General features: G+C 51.0%; 2 protein-coding genes across 5 annotated transcripts in view; one reads left to right on the top strand and one right to left on the bottom strand.

The window, feature by feature from the left end:
* The window catches only part of Pcnx2 (pecanex 2), a 144,075-nt gene extending 132,698 nt beyond the window's left edge, over positions 1 to 11,377 (top strand). For 2 of the 3 annotated variants that reach the window (XM_029532669.1, XM_029532670.1), the window contains exons 29-34: positions 40 to 184; positions 1,229 to 1,459; positions 1,979 to 2,253; positions 3,591 to 3,781; positions 8,989 to 9,437; positions 10,577 to 11,374. In XM_029532669.1, the coding sequence (XP_029388529.1) occupies positions 40 to 184; positions 1,229 to 1,459; positions 1,979 to 2,253; positions 3,591 to 3,781; positions 8,989 to 9,437; positions 10,577 to 10,750 (1,465 nt within the window). In that variant the 3' untranslated portion in view covers positions 10,751 to 11,374. Of the gene's footprint in view, positions 1 to 39; positions 185 to 1,228; positions 1,460 to 1,978; positions 2,254 to 3,590; positions 3,782 to 8,988; positions 9,438 to 10,576 lie in introns of all 3 variants that reach the window. The other variant, XM_021220388.1, reaches the window with a different exon arrangement.
* A 3,682-nt stretch (positions 11,378 to 15,059) lies between these two features.
* The window catches only part of Ntpcr (nucleoside-triphosphatase, cancer-related), a 12,273-nt gene continuing 887 nt past the window's right edge, over positions 15,060 to 26,445 (bottom strand). Inside the window, exons 2-5 of one of the 2 annotated variants that reach the window (XM_021220764.2) lie at positions 25,312 to 25,474; positions 24,099 to 24,195; positions 17,437 to 17,646; positions 15,060 to 15,228 (exon numbers count right to left, since the gene is read on the bottom strand). In XM_021220764.2, coding sequence (XP_021076423.1) covers positions 15,160 to 15,228; positions 17,437 to 17,646; positions 24,099 to 24,195; positions 25,312 to 25,474 — 539 coding nt within the window. In that variant the 3' untranslated portion in view covers positions 15,060 to 15,159. Of the gene's footprint in view, positions 15,229 to 17,436; positions 17,647 to 22,754; positions 23,454 to 24,098; positions 24,196 to 25,311; positions 25,475 to 26,445 lie in introns of those variants that run through there. The other variant, XM_021220765.2, reaches the window with a different exon arrangement.

The raw sequence follows: 26,445 nt of genomic DNA, 5'->3' as shown, positions 1-26,445 counted from the left end.
CAGCCTGTGACAACACAGCAGTGTGACTGTGTCTTACAGCCTGGACTCGTTCCTCTATGGCCTGCACTCCCTCTTCAAAGGCGACTTCCGGGTCACGGCTCGAGACGAGTGGGTGTTTGCGGACATGGACCTGCTACACAAAGTTGTTGTTCCGGCCATCCGGATGTCCCTGAAACTGCACCAGGTAAAGAGAGACTTCTGAGAAAAAGGATTAATTAAACTGGAAAAAGAGTCTACCCCATTATGCTACTCCCTGCCCTCCGTAAGGTGAGCAGCCTCCTCCCCCATCCTCCCCCATCCCCCTCCCAGGGATGCTCTACCTCCTCACTGGCCTAGACTCGACCCTCTTAAACCATAAGCTGAAATAGAGAACCCCTCCCTTTAGGCTATTTGTGACCAGTGAGGAAATAAGTAAATAGTGAAGCTGGGAGATGCCTCAGTCAGGGATGTGCTTTCTGCGCAACCACGAAGGATCTGAGTTTGAACCGGCCCAGCTAGAAAACCTAGGTGTGGACCCCAAGACAAGAGGCTCCTTAGGGGTCACTGAGAAGCCAGCGTAGCCAAACTGGTGACCTCTAAGATCAGTAAAAGACCCTATTTCAAAAACAGCAACAAAATGTGGACAGCCAGCAAAGGTAGACACCTAAGCTTGCCCTCTGGCCTCCACATGCAGCTACACACAGAGAAGGATACAGTCAGTAACAGGGCCTCCATCTCTTTCTGGTGTGTGCTACATACTCAGATAATAATTAAAATGATGAGTTATTCTAGGTCAGCCTCAGCTATAGAATGTGATCTTGTCTCAAAAAAAACTGTAAAAAATGAATTAATAAAAATATAATCTTTGAAAAGCTTGCTACCTCTTTTCTGGAGAGCCTTGGGAATTACTGAACACTTAGCTTTGGAAATATGGGAGTGGTCTAAATAAAACCTGACATTAGCTAATGGCCATCTTCTTATAGGAGACCATAGGGGAGGTGGCAGTTCACTAGGAAGAGGGGCCTGGCCTAAATGTCAGAGGCCTGAGCCATGCAGCTCTCTCCAAGGCTTATGAGGGACAATGAGTTGAGATGCCCTGAGTACCTGGCTCAGGGTTCAGTAACATGGTGGGGTCGTGCGGGGAACAAGGAGGGCAGGTGGCCCCGGAGGCCACTGCAAGTCCCCCTCTGCCCTTGCCCAGAACCAGCAGCCCTGGCCTCACTGAGCCCGCCTGGGCTCTCCCCACCAGGACCAGTTCACCTGCCCCGATGAGTACGAAGACCCCGCGGTTCTCTATGAGGCCATCCGGTCTTTCGAGAAGAAGGTGGTGATCTGCCATGAGGGAGACCCGGCCTGGCGAGGAGCTGTGCTGTCCAACAAGGAGGAGTTGCTGACTCTGAGGCACGTGGTGGATGAGGGCGCTGATGAGTACAAGGTCATCATGCTCCACAGGGGCTTCCTGAGCTTCAAGGTCATCAAGGTGAGCCATGGGAGCAAGGAGGAAGGATGCGGTCGATACAACCAGTCCCTAGGTCAGAGGAGCGCTGGCTGGCAGAGAGGGGCAGGGCAGCGAAGCAACCTGAAAGCCTTGGTCTACTGCTGGAATTGTCTCCATCCTTAGACAACCAAATTCACAACACAGTTTTGTTTTGCTTGGGTGCTTTTTTTTTTTTTTTAAGTCTCTCATGTCTTAAGTAAGTTATGATGTAGGACATGTGGACCATTGTCTGCACGTTGGACTTGCCTACTTCAAAGTTTCAGAACTTTCTCTGATTCCTGTTCCTGGGTGTAAGAGCCCTTTTCCTCATGACCCTTCGATGCATGGGACTAAGAGGAAAATAATCTGATGTCCCTGTTATTTTTCCCTAAGTTCCCCATATGAGCATGATGTCATTTTCAGAAGAGACAACAGCCTTAGACCACGTGTCACACCCCCAGACTCCCTGTCCTAGAACCACATCTATTCTGCACTCCTCCCCACCCCCACCCCCGCTCACAGGTGAACAAGGAGTGCGTCCGAGGACTCTGGGCAGGGCAGCAGCAAGAACTCATCTTCCTGCGCAACCGCAACCCTGAGCGCGGAAGCATCCAGAACAACAAGCAGGTCCTGCGCAACCTCATCAACTCGTCCTGTGACCAGCCGCTGGGCTACCCCATGTATGTCTCCCCACTGACCACATCCTACCTGGGCACCCACAAGCAGCTGCAGAGCGTCTGGGGCGGACCTGTGACACTGACCCGTGTGAGGACGTGGTTCCAGACGAGGTGGCTGAGGTAGGACTTCCCAGAGGCCTCTGCCTGTGCATTGGGGAGGAGCATTTGGAGCTGAGCACTCTGGAGTTCAACAGCGTGATGATGGTGGTCACTGTTGTTTTATATGAGTGGACCTGCTGTGCCCAAGTGACCTTTAACAGGTCATCCACTCGGGGTGGATCAATGGGGAATGCCATACACACAGAGTCACTTTCCTACCCTCAAGCCCAAGTTGTGTCTGCCCTCTACCTGGTCCAAGGGAGTGTGGGTATTTGTATTTTATTTTTTATAATGTGTGTGTGTGTGTGTGTGTGTTTGTGTGTATATACATGTGTACCTGTGTATGTACCTTTGTGCAGGTGAGTATGGAGGCCAGAGGACAACCTTGAGTATCATTCTTTAGGTTTCATTTATCAGTGTATGTGTGTATGTGTGTGCACATGTGCATGTGTATACATGAATGCACACGTGTGCATGTGTTTGCATGTGTGTATGTGTATACATGTGTACATGCATGCATGAGTGTATGCATGTGTGTTCATATGTGTGTACATGTATGTTTGTGCATATGTGCAAAAGTGTGTGTGTGTGTGCTCGTGTGTGCATGTTGAGACACACCCATACATGTGGCACTGAAAGAGTCCCTTCTTTCTGGTTTTTTAAGGCAGTATCTCTCCCTGGCCCACAACCCACCACTTAGGCTAGACTGGCTTACCAGTGAGCTCCAGGGATGTGCCTGACTCCACCTACTGAGATTACAAGTGCACACCACCACACCCAACTTTTTTACAAGGACTTTGCAGGTCGTATCCCTACCTCAGGCTTACTCTGCATAGCAAGTGCTTGTCTGACTGAGCCATCTCTCAGCTCTCTGGGTATTTTAAAGTGACTGGCTGCTGGAGTGAGCAAAACCTGAACCTTCCGGCATGCCCTTCAGTGCTGTCTTCTCCCCAGTGCAGTGACGAGCCTCCGGTTGCCAGGGGCACCCTAAGCGTTGCTTGGGTGTGCCTGCACTCCTGAGGGGTTCCTATGGAAGGTCCAGAGTGATGCTTCCTCATCCTGCCATGCCTACTGGCTTATTATACACTGAACCCCTTCCTCCCTTGCCCTCCAGGGGTACTGTCTACCCAGAAAGAGTGCCCGTCCATTCAGTTCCCTTAAGGCTAGGGTATAATCGGGTGTCACTCCCAATGGGGATCCAGCCTGCAGAACATCAGAGCTGCACAGCACAAGCCAACTACCCATCACTTGGTGATACAATCTCATGAAGCCGCCGTCTCAACTGATGTCACTGTGTGGAGTGTGGCTGTATGAGAGATGTGTTCGTGAGGCCCTGAAGCTCCCCCTCCCTCCCACAGAATGAGAAAGGACTGCAGTGTGGGCCAGCGGAGTGGTGGTGGCAACATTGAAGATGGAGAGGGTGGAGCCCTACCATCAGTGGGCGGCGGTAGCGCCCCTAATGGTGAGAGCCGGGACGGCAGCACAGAACAACCCAGGAAAGGAGGCACCCAGCAGTGGGCCTCACCCCGTGGAGATGCTCAAAGGGCAGGTGAGTGCCCAGGGCCATAGGGCCGGCCGACATCATGGAATAACATGCTTCCTAATCTCCAGGGCCTCTTTGCTGCCATCGAGGCACATAGGGTCAGTGGCTGTGACTGTTAGAAGAGGACTTGCTCAGCTGACACTCTCTAGTTGGCTGGGTCCAGCTTTCATCCACCCACGTGTTCATTACCTTGGGCAGTCATTTGTCTGTCTGTCTCCCTGCCCACCAGACATGCCACTCACTCAGTCTCTCTCAGCACTGCTCCACTGTGTGTATCTTGGGTAGGGCATGCTGTAGCCACAGACCTGCATGGTGTCCTTTTCTGTCTGTAGGCAGTCCTCTGCTCCTCAGAAGCTGTGTGACCACCAAACTTCCAAGGTAGGAAGAACTAGGGTGGAAGGGTACAATCCGAACAAGCAGAGGAACGGCCTGGGAACTGAGTCTAAACCTTAAAACCCTATTTCTACTTGCCATGGAGCACACTATAGCAGATGAACAAGGCTCTGATGCTGGCTGGTCAAGGAGATAGATAAAGATAGACAGAAAATATACAGATAGATGATAGATAGATAGATGGATAGATAGATAGATAGATAGATAGATAGATAGATAGATAGGAGGGATAGATAGAGACAGAAGATGTACAGATAGATGAAAGATAGTTAAACATGGAGATAGTTGAAATGATAGGAAGGAAGATAAGATACTCTAAATGACATATATCAATAGATGATCAGTATACATTAGGTAGTTAAGGAATATATATACATGTATGTATGTATATACATATATAGTAGAGAATTATGTATATATATGAATAAGATATAAAATAAAGATAATATAAAAAGAGATAATATAAAAAAGAAAGAGATGATATAATATGAAGGAGATGGTAGATAATAGGTACACAAATGAGGAAAGGTGAGAACTGGGGACTATAGAGAGGAGATGGACAGTAGATAACAGGAAGGTTGGTAGGTGGGTGCTTGATGGCACAGCAAATACAACAGTCAGCTGCTCAGAAGCCAACACAGCTCCACCACCCACCAGCTGCTGCCTTCCTGAGCCCAGCACAGCACCCATGGTCCCCAGACGCCCCAAGGTCCACATTGCTTCCATAGCCTTTGATTTGATGGGACAAACGTGTCTCGAGGACACACGAGTGATTTTCCAGAAAATCTTGTGAGCACCTGCACTTTCTTGTTCTTGTTGCTGACACATCTGGCCAGAGTGAGTGTGTCAGAGGCCCTGGCCGGCCCTTCTTGGGGAAGGAATGGCTTTGCCTTTTCAGGGCTGAGCAGTACCCTTAGGTGCTGAAGCCAGTTCAAGACCCAGGCTATGTATGGCATTCTCCCTCCCCCCTTACCACCAGATGAGGAGGGCCTGTGTGGATGCAAGATCCTTGAAAAGCTAAAGCCGGGCAGTGGTGGCGCATGCATCCCAGCACTCGGGAGGCAGAGGCAGGTGGATTTCTTAGTTCAAGGCCAGCCTGGTCTACAGAGTAAGTTCCAGGACATCCAGGGCTACACAGAGAAACCCTGTCTTGAAAAACCAAGTCCAGAACCTGGGCCCTCAAATCTAATCAGTCCTGGGTTGAGGCTCTCCCAGCCCCGACCTAGCTTGTGGTGTCTTCCTTGCTCTGCGTCCTATTTGATCTGTGCTGCAGAGGCTGTTGGCACAGTGCCAGTCTTGGGACACCATATGAGGGCTGTACTTACCCAGGGTCCTTTACACACTCCATGGCTCTAGACCCTTAGGGGTGTTTTGTCTTCCCTTCCCAGATGGAGATACAAGGCACAGAGAAGGCAAGTTACTGCCCTAAGGTACCCAGCTAGTAAGTAGCCATGCTGGGATTCAGAGGCGGAAGGACAGTCCCTGAGTCCCTGCTCCTACCCACTGTGGCCTCCCTTCGGCTGCTATCCTGTCCTAGCCCTGACAGCGTTGAGCCCCAGGACACCCGTACACTCTCAGCCTCCCATCTGTACCCCTGGCTGCATCCCTGACTTCCACAGCCTTGCCCTGCCCCCTGGCTGGCAAGGGGCCCACTTAACAGTGGCCATCCTTCTGGTGGGTAAAACTGACAATTCATTCCTCCTGAAGCAACTCCTTCCCTACTGTGGGCAGGAATGGAGACAGGAACATGGTAGATAGCCGAGATCTCCACCCCCGCCCCCAGTGCTAGCAAGATGAGGTAATTGGGCGCACAGACTCCTGTGTCCAGCAGACTGGGAGAACAAGGAAGGAAGAGAGGAGACATGCTCCTTCCCCATTCAAAGAAAGAGCTACTGGCTGTGGGTCTCTTCCTTCCCCTCTAGAAGCACACAACTTCATGCTCTTCACAGAGAAGCCCAATCAACTAACTCAGGGGAGAGAGTCCATCAGGGTGGGGAGCACGCAGGCTCAGTCTGCAGATGGCATTCTGCGTTTGGTCATCAGAACAGCAGACTGTGCTGAGAGGGAAGCCGCTGGGCAGCAAACTTCAAGGTCTGCCCAGCTCCCCATGAGCCACATCTTCCAGGGAGGTGCCACCACCCAAAGGCTCCAGTCTCCCAAAACAGCACCATCAACTGGATGCCACTCACGAGCCTAGGGGGAGCCAGGTCTCCTTCAGACGTAAGTGTTAGAAAGGCACACAGCCACGTGCAGCCACGCAAGGGTGAGGAACATGCAGCCACACAAGGGCAAGGAACATGCAGCCACGCAAGGGCGAGGAACATGCAGTCAGTCGCTCAGCAGTAGTGAGTGTACAGTTGTAGCAGGACCTTCCACCACTCTGCTGACTGACAGGACTCACCTCTTACACGCGACTCCCCATGATGGGCTCACCTCCCATGACTGCCCTTCCCTGTCTTTGCTCCTTGCCTTGGTTCCCATCTCTCCTTCCAGTTCTGATCCTTTGTCAGAAGCCCAGAGCGCTGGTGCCTGGCCAGAATCCTAATAAGCAGGCCAGCCTACGCCACCACACCAAAGTGCTGGGCACTTCACACTCGTGCCCGCTGCCAGGAGGTCCCTGTGTCAACCTCACACAGTGTCTCACAAACCAGCGTCACCTCATCACGCTAAACAGTAAATGTCACAGGAGGGATAGACGCGCAGTGAGCCTGGTGACCTACTTACAAGTGAATACAAACCCATCACTAGCCTGAGTCCCACACCAGAGAGAAGGGCTGTTATTTCATATCACTAAGGACTCTCACCACAACCTCCCAGCTAATGATCGAAGCCAAAGCAAACGTAATGAACCAAGGAGCGCAATTTACATTGTGTTTCCATTCAGTTCTGAAGGTTTTTCCCTAGAAATGCTCACGATGTGATGATGCAGCCGTTGGAAAAATAAGTTAATTGTAAAATAATGAGTCTGGGAAGCGAGGTGTTTTTAATGTGGCTTTCCTGATGCTCGGCGTTGTTTGTAAAATTAAAATTGGGAAGGAAAAAAAGAAGAGCAATGAAAAGCTGAAAGAGCATGTGAGGCAGAACTGGGGACTACAGCTGAACTACAGCTCAGTCTGTAGGAGGCACGCTGCCTGAGCCTGGGTCCGAATTCAGATCCTCAGGACCCAGGTAAAATCTGGAAGCCCTTAATCCCAGCACTGTGAGGCAGGTGGCGAGGAGGACCCCTGGGGCTCGATGGCCAGTCACCATGGAACAGAGAGCAATAGAGGATGACACTTAGCATCAGTTCTGGCTTCCACACACACATGTGAATGTGCACACATGTATAACACACACACACACACACACACACACACATGGACTATGTATAACTCTTTTGATGTTCTGTAGGCATCTTTCCCTTTGCTCTCTGGATCAGCAGAAGGCCCTGCCTAGTGCAGTGCGGTGAAGAATGCTGACTTGAGGGTTTTAGACAGAGATCAGCTTTAGAAGTCACAGAGGCCTGGCCTTTCCAGACTCCTTGCTCACAGCATCCACCCCTTTAGAAATCACAGAGGCCTGGCCTTTCCAGACTCCTTGCTCACAGCATCCACCCCTTTAGAAGAAGCCATAATGGACTGGCTTCTCGGCAGGGACCTTCAGGTCCAAGGCCATTCCCTCGTGCTCAAGACAGGTAGGCCCCAGGCCACTCAGCCTAGAGAAGCCTGCGCCAGTTCTGGGGACCCCATACATCACCTCAAGTTGAGACTTCCACTTTCACAGCCCTGAGGAAGCCCAGGCAGGTCACCAATAACTGCCCTTTGGAAAGGAGCACACCGTCACGGTGACCAAAGGTTAAATGGTCACCTCCAACCCCGCCGGGTCTCTCTGGGCAGACCTGGACACAGGTTGTGCAGATGTCCACAACACTGCACAGATATGGGCACTCCTGGCCATCTAAGGCAAAAATACTCTATTTTTATAAAGATTTAAAAAGGTTTTATCTCTTGACCTGCCACGTTTATGGAGTGCAGAATGACACTGGGATGTGTATGCACCTAGGGAAATGATCAAACCAGGGTAATTAGCACATATAGCCCCTCCCACAGCCGTCATTTCAACGTGAGGCACCTTTAGACTCTTCTATCCAGCTGCTGTGAGATGTTACCCCACTGTATTACACAACCCCAGAGCTCTTTCCCCTCTCTTGGCTTGGTATTGGTTTCCTGGACAGACGATGCTCATACACAACATCAGAAAGATTCCACTGGAGGAGTCCGACAAGATGGCTTGGTGGAAGAGGACTTACTGCTTTTACAAAGGACCAGAGTTCTAGTCCCTTGTCAGGCAGCTCACAACTGCCCCAGGGTATGGACACTTTTGGTTTCCAAGGGCACTGCACACAAGCACACACACACGCAGATACACATACACACATAATTAGGAAAAATGTTCCATTGAACACAGTCATTTTAAAGGACAGAATAATGCCTGGTGATATACCTTCCTGGCTTCTGCGGTCCCCTGAAATTAAATTCTACGTCTAAAAGCACTCGGATAATTGCCATAGGAAATGTTTTCAGAAAGTTCATGTCTTGAAGCCGTGGCCCAGGATGCAAAGCCAGGGTGTGGAAATCACGGGAGGTGAGCTCAGTCATGGGACGTGGCACACAGGAGGTGAGCCCATCGAGCCCAGATATGGTTCTTCTGGGGATTGGTTCAAGAGAGTGCTACCTTCATTGACAGATTGTGGATTAATAATGGAAAGGGGCCAACCCTGCCCCCATGTTTATTAAGTACTTCTTACGGGGCTTGACCAGGCGCTCTGCTCTCTCTGACAGGCAGAAGGAAGGGCAGAAGCCAATCCGTCCAGGCACACTCAGCGATAAGCCAGAGGCCGCCTACTCTGAGCTCCTCGGGTCCCATCCTAGAGAGCCACCAGACCTTCCTTCAGACATCCACATCTGTGCACGAGCTAGCACAGAGACCCTCAGGCAGCCGGCTCTCTTTGCACACCTCGGCTGCATCTCTGCACTCCCAGCCACCTCCCGTCACCACCATGGGTCACCTGAGCGTCCGAGAGCGGGCCGAGGCACTCATTCGGTCTAGCCTGGGCTCTTCGACCAGCTCTACTCTCAGCTTCCTCTTTGGCAAAAGGAGCTTCTCCAGTGCCCTCGTCATATCTGGACTCTCCGCTGCAGAGGGGGGCAACACCAGTGACACCCAGTCATCCAGCAGTGTCAACATTGTGATGGGTCCTTCCGCTAGGGCCGCGGGTCATGCTGCTCGGGTAAGGACCGCCCGGGATGGGAGCCAGGCAGGTGGGCATCCCAGGGCCTGGGGCTCCCACACACCAGCCAAACGCCCTTGCCTCCTTCCAGGTCAGGTTGCTCTATAGTGAACAAAAGGGCATCCCAGCCTTTGGTCACAAGCCTCAGGGATATTATTTATCATGGTGGCTCAGTGTACCCCAACACAGTCATTACCAGAAGCCCAAGAATGGGGACCTGCTTCCTTGCATCCAATCAGTGGAAGCAGGATTCCTTCCTTCCACTGTGCCCTGAAGGAGAAGAAAAGACGGGAGTAGACACTAGAGTTAAATTGTCATGGACTCCTGATTTTAAAGATGTCTTACCATTTCCAAGTGGCTCCATCCCTGAAACAGAGTTTTAAAAGATTCAGCTAAATAAGATGCTGCTTGCTCAGAAGCCATGCTAACCGACTTTCAGCTGACCAGCTGACCAGCTGGGGTTCATACGTGAGAAAGAGAGGGATTGACAAACACTCTTACATGTTGTGTTAGGAAACAAAAACAAAAACAAAAACAAAAACCACGTGAGTTAAGGCTAAGCTCAGGCAGATCCATGCTTTTGGCCGAAGAGTGACTCCAGGAGCTTCCGTGAGTTTAATTGCCTAACTAAAGCATCACTGAGTGTTTCTCTTTCCTTTCTTTCCCCATTTACTAAAGCATACTCTACTTCCAGGGCCCTGGCAATTCTCCTCTTCTGTCTCTAGCAAGGACAGCAGGTCCTTGGGACTCTGAGCATCTGGGATTTAAAGGGTTCTTGTGTCACTGCTGAGTTGACTCTGCAATGGCAGCATCAGTAGCAGGGCAGGGTGGGTGGAGAGGGGCTCGGAGGATGTCGGGCAGGCATACACAGGTCACACACCCTTGAACCACCTTTGAATTTGGGGCATGCCTCCTGAGCAGAGCCCCACGTTTAGAGGCCATGTAGACATGCAGCTTGGTGGCACACCCTCCCCTCAGAGGCTGCCTTGTCAGGACTGTCCTCCCACCCAGTGTAAGAGCCCACCCTCAAAGCATGTGGCCACCTTGGCCTCAGCTCCTATGTCTGAGTGGTGGGCGGGGCGACTTGGGAGAGCCAGGCAGTGAGCCTACACTGAGTGGTCTCTGTTCTGTTTTCGAAGCACTTCTCAGAACCATGTGAACCCACTGACAGCCCAGAGCAGGGGCAGCTTCAAGACGAACGCCTGGCAGAGGCTGTGGAGGAGAACCTGGGGGTGCTGTGCCGGAGAGCAAGCCAGGAGGACATGGGCCTGGATGACACGGCTTCTCAGCAGAGCACCTCCGACGAGCAGTAGTAGAACACACGTCTGGTGTGAGAGAGATGGCGACTCTTCCCCTGCTCCAAAGCCACATTGGCTCTTCCGGGGGGGCGGGGGGGGGGAGGCAGAGCTGTTCTAGGAAAAAGATAAGGTTAACTCAGGTTTTGAAAACACTCCCACACTGTGGGGGCTGGGGAGAAGACATTGTACCTCCTCCGTCTAGCACCGCTAGAAAGTTGGACATTTCTCACAAAAGCCATGTTATATCTCAAAACAACTAGAGTGCATATTAGGGCCCGTGACTAGCAGCTCCTTCCTGCGCTGGTTAAATTAGAACAGCTGCATGCTAAGTTATTGGCACTTTACACGTTACTGTCACCATTTGAGAGCACAGGAGGCGTGGCTCCTAGGCCAGCAGCAGGAAGTCAGAGGACTTCCAGCCTCATTCTTTATCACCTTTGCACAGCTGTCAGTGCGAGTCACTAGCAACAGCCTGGTGGTGCATCGGTCCCAGGTGAGAGCTCAGAGGTGACATGCTCCTCTCTCTCAAGTTCTGGGTTTCCCGGGAATGCATGCTCTCTGTCTTCCAAGCTGGTTGAGCTCTACTGTATGTGAGCACATTTGCACAGACCTTTGTTTTAGGGATTAAAATGTTTACAGTTATGGCTGGCTGTCTACTGTCCTTCCTAAATGCATCTCCTGTACTCTGAGAAAGACTTCTGTGTGTGTGTGTGGTGGTGGTGGTGGGGCGGGGGGGGGGGGGGTTCAAATCCCATCTCAGATACTCCGGCAGGTAAACCCTGCTGACAGGAGATGGGTGGGGGTTGTGAGGGATTGCTACCTCTCTCATCTGCTTCACCAACCTTCTGGAATGACCATGGCTGAACGAAGTGCTCAGCTTAGGCACAGTTACTTCTCATGTGTGTCCATATGCATGTAGAAGCCCGAGGACAACCTCAGACACTATACCTTGGGTGCTGTCCACCTTGGTCTTTGGGGCAGAGCCTCTTGCTGTCCTGGAACAGAGACAAGGCATCTCTCTGTGTGTCTGCATTCCATTCAGCTGCGCATCTGAGGATCCGGCATAACCCACTGCAGTTCTCAGGTTGCCTAAATCACACTCGGCTGGCCTCTTCCTGAAACTCCCTTGGGCAGCTTGCCAATACTCGGGACTAAGTGGCTAGCTCTGAGCTGGGGGTGCACCCCCTACTTGAAATCAGAGAGAGGAAGAAACATGCCTACTAGCAAGCACCCGGGAGCATGGCTGGCTGCTGCTTGGCACGCATGAACGAGGAGCTCTCTAAGGGGCAGGAGCCCAGTTGGTAGGGAAAGAGTAACTGCGATAGGTGAGCACCAGACCCATGAACTGCATCCTGTGCAGCGTCCTGCCCATGGATTCTTGTGAAGACACAAGAATCAGAGGCACCCTTGTTCACACACTCAGGGATCCCACAAAAGCACTGAACTGGAAGCCATGCTATAGATACACAGAGAACCTGGTGCAGACCTGTGCAGGCTCTGTGCTTGCTGCCTCCTGAATTCATAGGAGCTTAGATCCTGTTGGTTTAGGGACCGTTGTTTCTTGGCATCCTCTGTGCCCTCTGGCTCTCACACCCTTTCTGCCTCCTCTGGGGCTTCCCTGAACCCTGATGGGTGGGATTTGTACACCTCTGGCTTTAATTATAATACTTATATGTATGGCATGTTGCTCAGGTCCTCCCAGGACGGAGTCCTGCATCACAAAGCCTTACTCGCTCTGGTGGAAGAACAAGAGACGGGCCTGCATGACACTTCCTGCCATGGTGGCTCAAGTGTTCAGCTGGCATCTGTCGATTAAGTGCAGTTGACACCAAACCAAAGCATTTCTCTTTTAAAGATAACACAGATGGAGCACTAGGCTGTGCAGTGTCTGACTCCGCGGAAACACTTGTCTAAAATTGGTGGCCGTTCCAGCGTCTGTGTCTGACGTGTGGGGCACAGTCCGTTTATGCAGCCAGTTCCTGCTCAGTGTCATTCTGTCTCAAGCCCCTGTGTTACCGTGTGTGCAAATGGCACACACCGGTCAACCCAATCCTCTATGAACCCCAATCTCAATGGGAAGAGAACAGGTTCCCCCCCCACACTGTTCCCAGGACCTTCCATGATCTGAGGGGCAAGGACCAAATGAGCAGATGAATTTGTAGCCTTCCTAGAAGCCTCCCCATGGGCCAGGAGCACCTAACATACTCTATCATCTACTTAAAAGCCATGTACCCTGTACACATGAGCTTACCTTCATTCAGAGACAAGACAGAAATGATTTTCAAGCCACTGGGTGTGAAGCAGCTGGTGGTCTAACCTGCAAAGAGAGAGGTGGCAAAGGCCCCATCGGTTTTTCTCCCCCTGGTTCTCCTCCATCTTACTCTGGAGCAATTTCGATGTGAACTGAAGTCAGGACCCACACCCAACTCCATTAGAGACCCCAACGCTGTTCATCCTGGTTCCTTGCAATACTAGGATTCGCATCTGCAGTCTGCGTACCTGTTCCCTAACCCCGATGCTCATCTTTGAGAGTGAGTGGTCGTCACTGAAGGACGCGTGTCAGTGGTACAATTACAGGGCAGTGTGAGGGCGAGACGAAAGGCACGTGATTCGCCTAGATAAAGACGCACAGGACATAAACTAAGCAGAGGTCCTAAAGCCATTCAGCCTTAGGTTCGAGACTCCCACCTGCTGTGGCCGTGATATTTAAAAGTTGTCTTTTGAGAGTGTTTCCCTGTGTAACCTGGAACTCACCATCCTTATGCACCTGACTCCCAAGTGCTTTGATTACAGGTACACACCTGTAGAAGGGACAAGTAAAATGCCATCTTGAGGTCCCCCTAGGCCAGCAGGGACACTCTGCTTCCATCCTACTTCTCCTCTCTTCCTCCTTCGTTCTAGGTTCAAAGTGCTTAGTCGAGCTCCCTGACAGGGCCTGGCTGTGTAGTGACTTTTGGCTGGGTACGTTCAGGTCCTGGGTGATCTGACACTAGCAGCTCCAACCTATACTGTGTCCCACCTGCCTTGGTACCCACTGATGGCATCACAGTCAGCTTGCCCAAGGCCATGAGCTCTGTACTTGGCCTCCTTGGACAGCCTACCTGGGGCAAGCACAGAGGTGGAGGGAGGCAGCTACTGCTCCCAGCAGACAGGTAGGCCTTCCTGAGACCCCAGTTCCTCATCTAGAAGGCATTCCTGCCGGGGTCCTTCTGTGGCAGTTCTTGACCTTCATAACATCGTGACCCTTTAATACAGTTCCTCATGTTGTGGTGACACCCAAACAAAAACCTTTCTTGCATTGCTACTTCATAACTGTAATTTTGCTACTGTTGTGAATAGTAATGTATCTATCAGTGTTTTCTGATGGTCTTAAGTGACCCCCCAGAAGTTGCAACCCACAGGTTGAGACCACTCCTCTAGGGGCTTGACAAGGACAGGGCAGGCCTTGAAAACTACCCTGGAGTGAAGACGAACATGAGATCCCGTCCCAGGCCCAGGCTCTGGCCTTCATGTGAAGTGCTTCCTGCATTATCCACTGGGTTCTAGTGCCCAGCTCACAGGCATCCCCCTTAGCACATGCCCATAGGTCCTTTGTTGTCATTAATGCTGCTGCTGCTAAAAAAAAAAAAAAAAAAAAAAAAAGGGGGTCCGAATAATCTAAGAGTCCCTGTTGCTACCAGCCACAGGGAGGGGAGCCTGGGGCCTTCATGAATCCTGCGGTGACCATAGTTGACTCTTTTCTAGTGCTGCAGAGCCCGGTGCAGGCTGAGTCGCCTGCATGTGAGCTCACTCGTCACAGAGGAGCCCCTGCAGCAGTTGGTGGGGACCGCAGTTCCAATCAGCTTCCAAGCCTTCTCTGATGAGGGTCATGCCCCCTTTCTTTCTAGGAAGGGCACTTGGGCTCGGAGTGGTTGGAAACCATGCCTGGGTTAGGTCAGCACAAACAGGAGCTTTTGCCCATGTCTGGCCTGTGGCTAACACCAGCACTGTGGAAACTGTCCTTCCCACACGAGGACTCCCGTGTCTTCTGACCCACCAGATTTATTTCCATTTTTATTAGTCAATAAACAGAGGAATAAACAAGAGAGGGAGAGGAGAACTGATTGTTTTTTTTCTCCTTGGAAATAATTGAAGAGAACCAGTTGTTACTGCTTTCAGCTGCACTGGTGTGGAGCTGCACCTGGAGAGGTATTTAATATCTACAGCATTCAAAGTCAAGGAAGAAGTGAACTCCCGTCTTTCCTCAGCCCCAATCATATTATACACCACGGCGGGAGCGACTCATTTTAGAATTTACTCAAATCGCATGCATAACTGTAAGAGGAAACACACGTCTGGAGCGCACACAGGACACAGTGGACTGACTGGGTGCTGCGCAGGGCCCACCATGAACAGAGGCAGAGCTAGACCCCGACAGCGCTGCTTCATGTCCGGCTGCTCTGCACGACGGCCACAATATCTGGCAGGAGGCTGTTTCTGTTCTCCCTGGTGACCTGTGGGAAGGCAAGGCAGCAAGCTTAGAGAGAACCTCCTCCCCTCCGGTCCTTCGAGCCAACGTTTCCTAGAGAGCAGGGAAGGGAGGTAGAAGCCAGCTCTTCAAGATCACCAAGTCCCCTGGGGAACGCATGTCTCAAAGCACGGGAGGCATGGGATGGAGAAGGGAGAGGGTGGGACTCAGCAGCTGTGGCCTGACTGGAAACAAGCAGAGAGGAGCTTGATCTGGGCCCAGAAGAGCAGCACACAGGAGAGCCGCCACAGCTCCAAGTTACTCCCAGGACTGTAACATCTTCCATCTCTCCATGACCCTGGAGAGGCTGAGCGCTGCAGACTGACCTCACATCTCTGCTCCTCTGAGAAATGAAAGGGAGCCAGAGAAGACAGGGGTTGCAGCACAGTGAGCCTCCTGACCTTGTGTGTGCTGCTGTTAAGGACTCTGATGTTATGAGGTCACAGACCACAATGGAGAGGAACATAAAGAAGGCCAGCGAGCGCTAAAGGACGGTGAGGCAGAGTCCTGAGAAGGGAGTGCAGGCTCAGTGGGGCTGGAGACAGGAGTCTAGAGGGACCTGGGTCTGGGCAGAATCTGCTCAGGTGGTGTGTGGTGTTCAGAGAGGGAGCAGAGCTGTGGAGCAAGGAAAGCAGGAGTCGGTGCACCTGGAGGCTTCCATGAGTGTGGATATGAGGAGGAAGTTCCTGCCCACTGTAGGTGTCATCACCAAACGTTCACGTGTCAGGAGACTCACCTCCTGCAAGACCTCATGGGCAAGGAACTCGAAGAAGGTGCTTTGAGAAGAAGGTGTCCTGAGGGCAGGGCCTGTACAATGGCAGTGGTGGCTTTTTTTATTATTGTTTTTGAAACAGGGTCTTAAGCATCCCAGGCTGGGCTTGAACACTATATAGTTAAAGATGAGCTTGAACTTCTGATCCTCCTGCCTCCACCTCTGAGTGCCGGGGTTACAAGGCATGTGCCACAACACCTGTTTGTAAGGGTGCTAGGGGTGGAACACAGATGTTGTGCACACTGGGCAAGAACTCTATCATGACATGACTAGCCTTCATTGGAGGCTTTGTAAAAGGACGGTGACCTGAGCGGGAAGGGAACTAGAAATCGCCATCTACAGGGCCTGTCAGTTAGTCCTAGAGGAGAATGGTGCCATGGCTTTGACTTGTGTGTGCGCACATGTGTGTGGACTGCCTCACTGATGTGCAACTCAAACGGCATGTAAGGGTTAGAAATGAATGTTTCATCACAGACAGGGCCCATCCGCAGCCACCTCCTCCTTCCTGCCCATCATTAGAGGTTACCACTCTATCCTGTCTCAGCGCACTTGTGCCTTCTGGACAGTCTAGGAATGGAATCACGGAGCACGGGGCCTTCTGTGACAGCTTCTTTCACTCAGCGGAAGACAGCTTCAGAGCATGTGTGTGTGTGTGTGTGTGTGTGTGTGTGTGTGTGTGTGTGTTTCGCCTCTCTGTTGGCCAGACCACACAAAACACATCCGTCTATCTGCTTGGCTCATTTCGTCTGGGAAGTACTGTTAACAAGGCTGCAGTGAGTCCTTCGAGCTCTGTATCAGAGTATTCATGTCATCTGTGTGAATGCCCAGAACGGTGGACTCAATGGCACGGTGACTAACAGACAGCCCCTGGAGAAACCAGAGTGGCTTCCAGGAGCAGCTTGGGTTCCCTCCTATCAACAGGGTAGGGAGGCTGAGGTTTGCCCAGGCCCAAGGTTATGTCGGCCTTTCCCATCTCTGTCCTCTAACCATAGCTTGGGAGGACTCCTCGTGGGCATGGTGCGGGCCTCACGGTGACCATGCTCCTGGGGTGCATAACTTTTCTGAGCTTACTGGCGGCTTCTACGTACTCTTTGGAGAAATGTCTATTCAAACATTTTGGCCATTTTAATTTTTTACAGGTTTATTATTGACACAACTCTGAATTCAAGGCCCAGACTTAAGCAACTAATTTTACCATATGCTCACATCTTTCAAGTGAGGTTGGGGCTGGAACCCTGACACTGAATACACGACCTAAGAGTCCTGCCTTCATGGCTCCTCCCTGGACAGACCTTCCCAGTCATCACCCCAAACCCTCCCCTGACTATTCCACTACCTGGAGAAGGCAAGAGAGGAAGACAGCAGGAGCTGGGAAGTGACCCCAGGGAAGCCAGTCCCCCCGCCCCCCGAGGGCTTACTCACATTGAACACCTTCACGTCATTCCTTTTCCTGATTTCTTCCACCAGGGCCAGTGGCTTCCCTTTGGGGACTGGGATGGTGCCAACGACGATAATTCCTGGTGTGGACAGCGTCTGGCGGACCGCTTGGATGAAAGGCTGGCTGAACAGCTCCATCTTCCCAATCTCATCAATGATACACACTCTGTGTTTGGGGCCACAGCTGGGACCTGCCTGTGGGCAGGAAAGATAGTTGCTGGGACAGCAAAACCATGTGATTTTGGCCCTGGGGGTCCCACCCTGATGATTCCTGGCCTGCATCTGTGGCAGGCAACTGGGCTGTGCCTTACAGAGCAGAGGAAAACTCCACACGCATAAGACACGGGTCTGCAAGACTCATACAAGTCTCCAGGGACTGCACCTCCTGCTCCTGGGTTCCTCTCAAAGTGTGTTTTCTTCTAGAATGGTCCAGTGGTAACCAGGCTTCCTACTTACACAGTGAGGAAATCAAGGCTGTGAACAGGCAAAAGCTAAAGAGTGCCACCCCAGACACAGGGGATTATGGGAGACACCTTCCCAGAAGCCAACACTGCATGGAACACTGACTTGATAACTTTGAAAGCCATCAAACCAGACAAAGGGAGGCATTGTGCATGTTTACCTGATTGCAGAAATACACGTGGTATCCTGCATCGAAGTATACACGTGTGGTGTGGAATCCCTTGCAGCTCTCTAAAACACTGACAGAGGTAAGGAGATGCCTGGACCTGCAGATGCCTGGACCTGCATGCGGAGTGTTTGCTGTTCACTGTAAACCCTGAACCTTTCTAATGCCCTCATTCTGTCCAGGACAGCAAAATTGTAAAAAAAAAAAAAAAAGTTTTTAATAAAAATGGAAGTGATTCACGTGTCATAGAGAGAGGGGCTGAAGGTCAGAGCACTGAGAACAGGCAACACACAGCTTGCTTCTCTAAACAGCTCAACAGGGTATTCAGAAGAGCTTAAAAAAGAAACACCATTATGCCCCAACTGCTGTTTTCACATACAGACTCCAGCTAATCCAGATGGAGACAACACAGAGGTCAATGGAGGCTTGCTCGCCCTGCGGACCTAACCCAGATTCTGAGCTCCCAAGTCTCAGCCTACAGCACCAGGCTGAGTGTGAAGATGGCAGCCAGCGTCAGGCTGCTCCCCTTCCTAGGACCTCCCTGTGCAACTGAGAGCTGTTTTTGCCTCTTGGCCACATGGCAGTCCTGGTGTGCCTGGCATCTGGGTGGCCCCGTTGCCCCAGAAGGCACTTCCAAGTTCTGCGCCATACCCTTGCCTCGTGCATCACGGCTATCCCTGCACCCGGTTCTGGCCAGCATTCTAGCTGATTATAAATTCTCAGCCACAAGAGGAAAACCTGAGAAAAAGGTGCTTCCAGCGCCCAGAGCTGGCAGGCCCAGGGTCCCAGGAGCTGTGGGTAGCCATTGACTCTGGCAACACTCCACCACTCTGCCTTCCAGAAAGATCAAACGGACTCAGGGCAACAAAACACAGTTCTACAATCCAAACATAATGACCGTCTTTGTTGTTCCTTTGTCTTATCTTCTTAAGTACTTTTAAAAACACAAAGAAGCATTTGTGTTCGTCTGTTTGTACCAGAACTCACTATGTAGCCCAGGCTGGCCTCCAATCCAGAACTCTACCTTCCTTTGCTTCCTGAGTGCTCAGACTAAAGGTGTGCCTGGCTTTTTATTTAAACAAAATATTGAACCAAGGATGAACTAATTAAAGTGCCCCTCCTCTTATCTGAATTGTTTGCCCAAGAAATATTCCTGGCGGTAGCCATGTTAATTGATTTTAACAGCACACAGTCTGGCTTCTGAGCATATCCCTGCAACACCGAGTTCTGGATGTCGAGAAGGAATGAGGTGGCACCAGACGTTAGGTAGCAGAACTGCAGCCTGTGTCTCAGCCCTCTGAACCACAGAGCTCACACCAAGCACCAGCCTGTACATGCCACAGAACACAGGGGTGGCCAGGAAAAGGTGTGTCCAGGCTGCCTGCCACAGGGCACATCCTCCTCACTCAGGAGCTGTCCCAGTACACACAGTACAGCCAACACCCAGGGCCTACCTGGGCAGGGAAGAGTTGTGGTTCTGCCTGAAAACCCTACCTGGCCCCCTTTGGTCCTGAGGGCTGATATATATCTGAGGGACTAAGCAGAACGTGGATGGTTTCCAAGGTATCTTCCAGAATGGGAGAGCTATCCTAGGACCAAGACAGCTCATACCATCTGACAGCATAGGGGGTGATCCCAGCCCTTGGGACTAGCCTGGACACTGTGTCCCTGGGACTCCATGACAGATTCATGTCTCCATGTTGGCCCCTCAAGCATGGTTACCTAGCGTCCCCCCTTCCCCTCAGAACCACTTCCGCTTAGCTCCCCTCACCGCCACCCCCCACCCGGGTCAGCAACCCTGGGAGGCCTTGAGCAGAGAGCTTTACTGACAGCACCATAAGTGCTGAGGTCGAATCCACTGAACTCTAAAGCTCCCCTTACACATCTGCCCACTTCCTCCTGGCAGGAGGCGTGAGCTGTGTCTAAGAAGCCCCTCTCACCATGGAGAGACTACTGTCCTGCCCAAGCAGGGCATCACTGTGGTTCCCAGAAGTGCCACAGAGGACAGAGCCACACATCAAGATGGCTCACGTGGTCACAAGAAACGTACGCTGTGAGTGTGGGAGACGTCACTGTCTCCATCACTGAAGGGAGCATGTAAGTGCACAGTCTGCTGACTACAGCTCAGGGGCTGCTCTGCACACAGAACCTATGAACAGAAACCAGCAGGCTCCAACTCCTGCCATGCTGACCGCTCACAACTGCCAAGTGTTCTCTAGAAGTTGCACAAGCCTGGGAGGGTGGTGGAATGAATCAACATTTCTACGTTTGATAAAAGTTTGAGATTGCCGATGCCTGGCACCATCTTCTCCATTGCCCGGGAGGTGGATAATTGGTTTTTCCTACATCGAGGTACTGTTGACCTGTTTTCTAAACAAGGTGACTGGATACAGGCAGTCGAGATCAGATCTGGGAGGGAGACAGCATGGAGGCGTCAGGAGCTCAGCCCTGCACTGCGCGGTTGCTTCATGCTAATCGCTGTCACTACAGTGGAAAAAGAATTGGCGGGTAAAGCTGCTTGCCATCTTGGGCTTCAGAGAGGATTATTTTAATCCTCAGAAGATGAAGTGAAGTCAGAGAAAGCAGGATGTTAGGGAAAGTCTGGCAAGAAGGTCACAGCCATGGGGAGTGCCTCCCTGCTCAGGGTGCAGCTGTGTCTGAGGGTCACCATGAAGACGTCTCCGGCAGGTGCTGGGGGCAGGGCGGGGGTGACCAACGAGCCAACCTGCGGCTGAGCTTCTAGTTCCTTTTGCTATGGGAGTCTCCTGCAGGAATGTCTCCACTAATAGCCTTTTAAAGAATCTTAAACATGTCTGTATTCATACCAAACAGCCTTTGGTTTCCATGGCCAACCCTGTGGCACAGGTGTGGTGAGGCAGAGAGCCAAAATGTGGAAGCAAGAAAGGAACACTGGGGTCCCCAGCTAAGAAGGCATCCAAGTGGAATCTGGTAGTTGGGATCCTTCCACAGCTATGTGGTCTGAAGATCAAGTGGCACTTCCTGTGTATGTTATACACAGAGACATTCACAGAGACATACACACACACACACACACACATACACACACCATCCCCCGACAGAAGTCTTTTCCCATCTGAGTACATGCCGGAAGATCTGAAGCAGGCTCTACAGTAGATCCCAAACACTTCGAAGTCTATTTTGGATCAAAGCAGGGAGCCACATAATGCCAGCTGAGCTGCTCTTCAGGGCCTGGTCAGCCTTTGCCTCCACTTACACTAAACAATGAATGATACGTTCCATAATGTGTGACATTCTAGGGTGCATTCAGTGTCACAGCTGTCAAAAGGACCAGTACAGAGAAGGCAGCTCTACCCTGCCAGCCCTGACCGTTAGAAGACCATGAAGAACCCTGATTAAACACAAGACTCCTACAAATTACCTCACTGGGCAAGACTGAGAAAACAGAGCAAGTTTGGTGAGGTTCTGACTCTCTCTTGTGATGTTTTTAACGGACAATGGGTCTCGCTATGGTTCACTTCAGTTCCTTGCTGGCTCCACTTAGGGAGGAAGCCTGCCAGGCTGCCTCAGTCAGGGCTTCATGTGGAAGAAAGAACAAATGCAAATGGATCACAACTTTTTTTTTTTTTTTTTTTTTGGTTTTTCGAGACAGGGTTTCTCTGTTTAGCCCTGGCTGTCCTGGAACTCACTTTGTAGACCAGGCTGGCCTCGAACTCAGAAATCCGCCTGCCTCTGCCTCCCGAGTGCTGGAGATCACAACTTTTAAAAAATGCAAATGCAGGGGCCTGAGAGATGGCTCTGGGCTAAGAGCACTGATTATTCTGAAGAAAACCCAGGTTGGATCCTGGACCTCAAGGGAGCTCACAACAACCTGTAACTCCAACTCCATGAGATACACTCTTCCAGTGTCTATGTGTGGACATGTGGGTGCACATGAACTCACTCTCTCTCTCTCTCTCTCTCTCTCTCTCACACACACACACACACGCCCGTGCACACACACACTCATAACTTTAAAAACTAAAATATTTTTTAAAATAACACAATTAACTAGCTAGCTACCCAGACTAGATTGGTATTAGGGAAAGAATCAGAAAGGTCAGTGAAAGAGAAGAGGACCTCCAATGCCCCCCCCCCCACACACATACACACGAGCTTTAAAGCACAATTTATAGAGAATAAACTAATTAGACATGGGCTTTTAGCAAATGCTTTTAGTAAACTGGCCAAGTATCTCGAAGAAACTAATTAAGAGTGTCACTGCAAGCCATATATTCAAAACAAATCCAGATGGATTAAAAATGCATTTTTAACAAGCCCACATCAGAAGAAACATACAGGTAAAATGCTGCATTAGTTTGGATCAGGACAGAGCTTTTCTGTGCAAAAAAACAAAAAAAAACAAAAAAACCAAACCATGGAAAGAAAGAAACAAAGTATCAATGTGAGGAACAGAAAAGTAGAATCAACAAATTAAAGGTCATTTGCTTTAAGAAACATCTGGCTAGGACTGGGGAGGTAGCTCAGCAGCTAAGGACATTGCAGAGGGTACCCTTGCAGAGGGCCTGTGTTTCCCAGGACAAGGTGGCTCACAACTGTCTGTAGTTCTAATCACAGGGGACTAGATGCCCCCATTTAGCCTCTGAGGGCACTGCACACACTTGGTAAACAGACACACAGGCTGCCAAAACACCCAGACACATAAAATTAAACAAAGAAAAGCAAGATCTATTTACATCAAAACATGAAACACAGAGAGGGGGCTGAACCAATGAGCTAGATTCTAAAACACTCACTTAATAAATTATTAAAAGTATGTATTTCTATTATCCCTAAATGCAAACCAGAGGACATTCCTACTGAGCATGTGTGAAATGCTCAGCACCAGCAGAAGTTCAGCCTGACAAACTGTTTCCCACACAGGCAGTGGGTACCATAATACATGGTCCCCAGGAGCCCCGGGCAGCCAGCAACCCTTCTCCTCCAGTCTCACTTCCAGACCCCTCTCCAAAGAGCCATCCCTGGGTAGAGGTTATCAGGGCAGAGCATGACCCTTCCTTGGGAGATAAGAACCAGTGTCTACATAGCCCAGGGTATCAGGCACAGATCCTGTTTACTGCACCCAAGTCCAGTTTGACAGCCTGAGTTGATGGCTGTAATCATTACAGAAACATGAGAAAACATTACAGAAACTGTAAAACGATGAGCAGTTTCTATTTCCTTTTTCCATTAAAAAGAAGAGGCGAGTTGTTGACCTGGTCAGCGAGCACACAAGAGCACGGGCTCTTGCCTCTTCCCAGGACTCTGTTCGCCTGAGCAAAAATCAATTCTGTATACGGATCCAATGCCTAAAGCCGGACTCTACACTCAGAATGTCATCGGATGCTTCTCGCTGCTGTGTAGATATGAGAGAGAGAGAGGAGGCATGGGTCCCCGGGGAAATAAGCAATCTCTGTCCCCAGCTTGTAGCAACAGAGCAGCCAGCATGGCTCAGCCCAGAAATGGGGAAGAAATGTCCCGAGGAACTGAGGAAGGGGTAGGAGAAGGGGAGGCAGAGAAGAGCTCGGTGGGTGGGACTCCAGCACTACATCAACACAGACCACAGCATCCCCAGGCCTCTGAAGATGGAGGCTGTCCTTAGCAGGCAGTGACCAGCTCCTCAAGTAGAGCTCCAGGCTCCACCTACACAGTACGAGTACCCCCTGACAGTAGGCTCTGTGTACACGGAGCAGTGTGTGGACTATTCACAGGTTCTTTGGCGCACACTTGAGCAAGCTCTGGGCACCAGAGCACGGGGATACAGGCCTGCATTAGAGCCTTCCTAACAGGAAATGTTTCACACATGCTCTGGGCACGTGACAGCTCAGAGAGACAGTCAATTGGGCTGCCTATCCTTAAGCAAGGCTCAGTGGCTGGAAGAGTTTTCAAACCATAAGACACAACCTGACTATAGGGAAAAAAGCCACTGTGTTTAAGTGGCCAGCGAGTCCCACAATACACAGAGGCCGCCGGGCTCTCAAGGCAGAAAACACGCACTCACGTTTCTTAGGACGGGCAGAGCTAACTGCTCAAAAGAATCCAGGTTCACCACATACTGCCCCACTCGACACTCGGGCTTTCCAGGTAGAGGCTGTGACCTGGAAGAAGACAGTGTTTGCTGGAGGATTCCCCACCGGTTTCTGGGGTTGGTCTGTTCTGCTGACCCACTGGCTCTCTGTAAACACCCTTAAGAGTCCCCATACAAAAGGAGGGAGTGTAGAACGTTTGGACCCACTGTGGTTTCTCTCCTGAAACCAGGCCCTCTCTGAATGTCAGCACCACTCTGATCAAACTCAGTCCTGCAGTGTGTGATGGTTTGAATAGGTTTGGCCCAGGGAGTGACACTATTTGGAGGTGTAGCCTTGTTGGAGTAGGTGTGTCACTGTGGGAGTGGGTTTTTATACCCTCACCCGAGCTGCGTGGAAGCCAGTATTCTGCTAGCAGACATCAGATGAAGATGTAGGACCCTCAGCTCCTCCTGTACCATGCCTGCCTGGATGCTGCCATGTTCCCACCTTGATGAGAATGGACTGAACCTCTGAATGTACAAACCGGCCCCAATTAGATGTTGCCCTCATAAGAGTTGCCTTGGTCATGGTGTCTGTTCACAGCAGTAAAACCCTCACTAAGATACAGTGTTGACAGTGAGGTCTCTCCAGTGAGCGCACACACCACAGCACAAGAGCTGAGCCCAATGTGGCAGGTCTCCTGTCATCATCCTAACTAGTCAGGAAGCTGAGGTGAGAGAAGGCAAGAGAATAAAAAGCTTAGGGGCCGTTTGGGCCATAGGTGAGTTCAAAGCCAGCTTGGGCAACTTAGACTTTCTCAAAATAAAAAGTAAGCAAAGGGTTGCTGGGCGTGGCGATGCACGCCTTTAATCTTAGCATGAGGGAGGAAGCGAAGGCAGGTGGATCTCTGTGAGTTCCAGGCCAGCTGGGGCTACACAGCAAGACCTTGTATCAAAACTAAGGTTCAAATTAAACAGAGGGCTGGGGGTGTATAGCTTAATGATTGAGGCTTGCCCAGGACACTTCCGGGGCTGGCCCCCCATGCAACTCCAGGTTCTGCGAGACTCCTTGTCTCCGGGGAGAGAGCCACAGAGCATGACATTAGATGTCCCCGTTTGGCCTCTGCACGGACACATGGACCATGTGCACTCACGCAGAGGCCAGGCTAGAGAGACAAAACCACCCGCAGAAACAAAACACCAGTACCCAACTCGGGACAGGGGCCCCTGGGCACCAGACAGGGTGACGACGTCGAACCCTATCCTCTTCCCTTCCTGCCTGACTTCTTGTGTGTAAAATCCATCCACGGGCAGCCCGGAGGACTGCAGGACCTCGATGGCTTTCTGGATCAATGTTGTCTTGCCAACCCCTGAAAGAGACAAAGGAAGAAGACGGGTCAAGAAGTTTTACCTTGTCAAACCGATCCGGCCTGCAAAAAAAGCAATAGCTGCGAACAGGACAGGCTGCAAATGTCCCTGCCTGCCAGACTGCTCCAGGTGTGAGGGATTTTCAACCCCAGCAGAGGCAGCCAGCGGATAACGCTCAGACCTACATTTATGTTTAGATTTACCCTCTGTTCTGGTTTAACTCTAAAGCATCCCTCCAGCCACTCGTGTCTGATCAGGCAGATGGTACTGTGTGGGGAGGTCATTAAGCCTTTAGGGCAGGAAGCCTGGCTGCGAAGGTGGGTCAGTGGTAGTGGGCCAGAGGGTTGCAGCATAATCCTTATGGATTTTAAACAAACGTATATGTGTGCCAACAGCAGATGTTTGTGGCCTAGAACAATAAGGAACAAAGGTCCCCTGGCTTAGCTCCAGAGGGTGGAGTTCCCTGGGGCTACCCCCCTTTTGTCTTTTATTTATTTACATCCCAAACACTGCACACCCCACCATCAACAAGAAGCCTGTCACTTTAACATTTCACTTTAGCTCTCAAACTAAGCAGGCAGCACTTCTATTATGAGGGGAGGGGAGTGTATTTATGGACCAACAAGATGGCTCAATGAGGCAAGGAGAACCTTCTCCTCAAAGTCGTCCTCGGAACTCCACACCTGCGCATATATTCACATACATAAATAAATGTAATTTTCAAACTCCATATGTTCGTATTTCCAATAAGCCAACACATGGCAGCCCAAGAGCTCTTGATCCCAGAGGCTATCCCCTTACAGGGACTGTTATGTTAAAAACAGCTGAGCAAGCCCAGCCATGGTGGTGCACGCCTTTAATCCCAGCACTTGGGAAGCAGAGGCAGGCAGATTTCTGAGTTCGAGGCCAGCCTGGTTTACAGAGTAAGTTCCAGGACAGCCAGGGCTACACAGAGAAACCTTGTCTCGAAAAA

The sequence above is a fragment of the Mus pahari genome, chromosome 20 (assembly GCF_900095145.1).
Source record: "Mus pahari chromosome 20, PAHARI_EIJ_v1.1, whole genome shotgun sequence".
Taxonomy (NCBI): Eukaryota; Metazoa; Chordata; class Mammalia; order Rodentia; family Muridae; genus Mus; species Mus pahari.
This window is presented reverse-complemented; position numbering and strand designations above follow the sequence as displayed.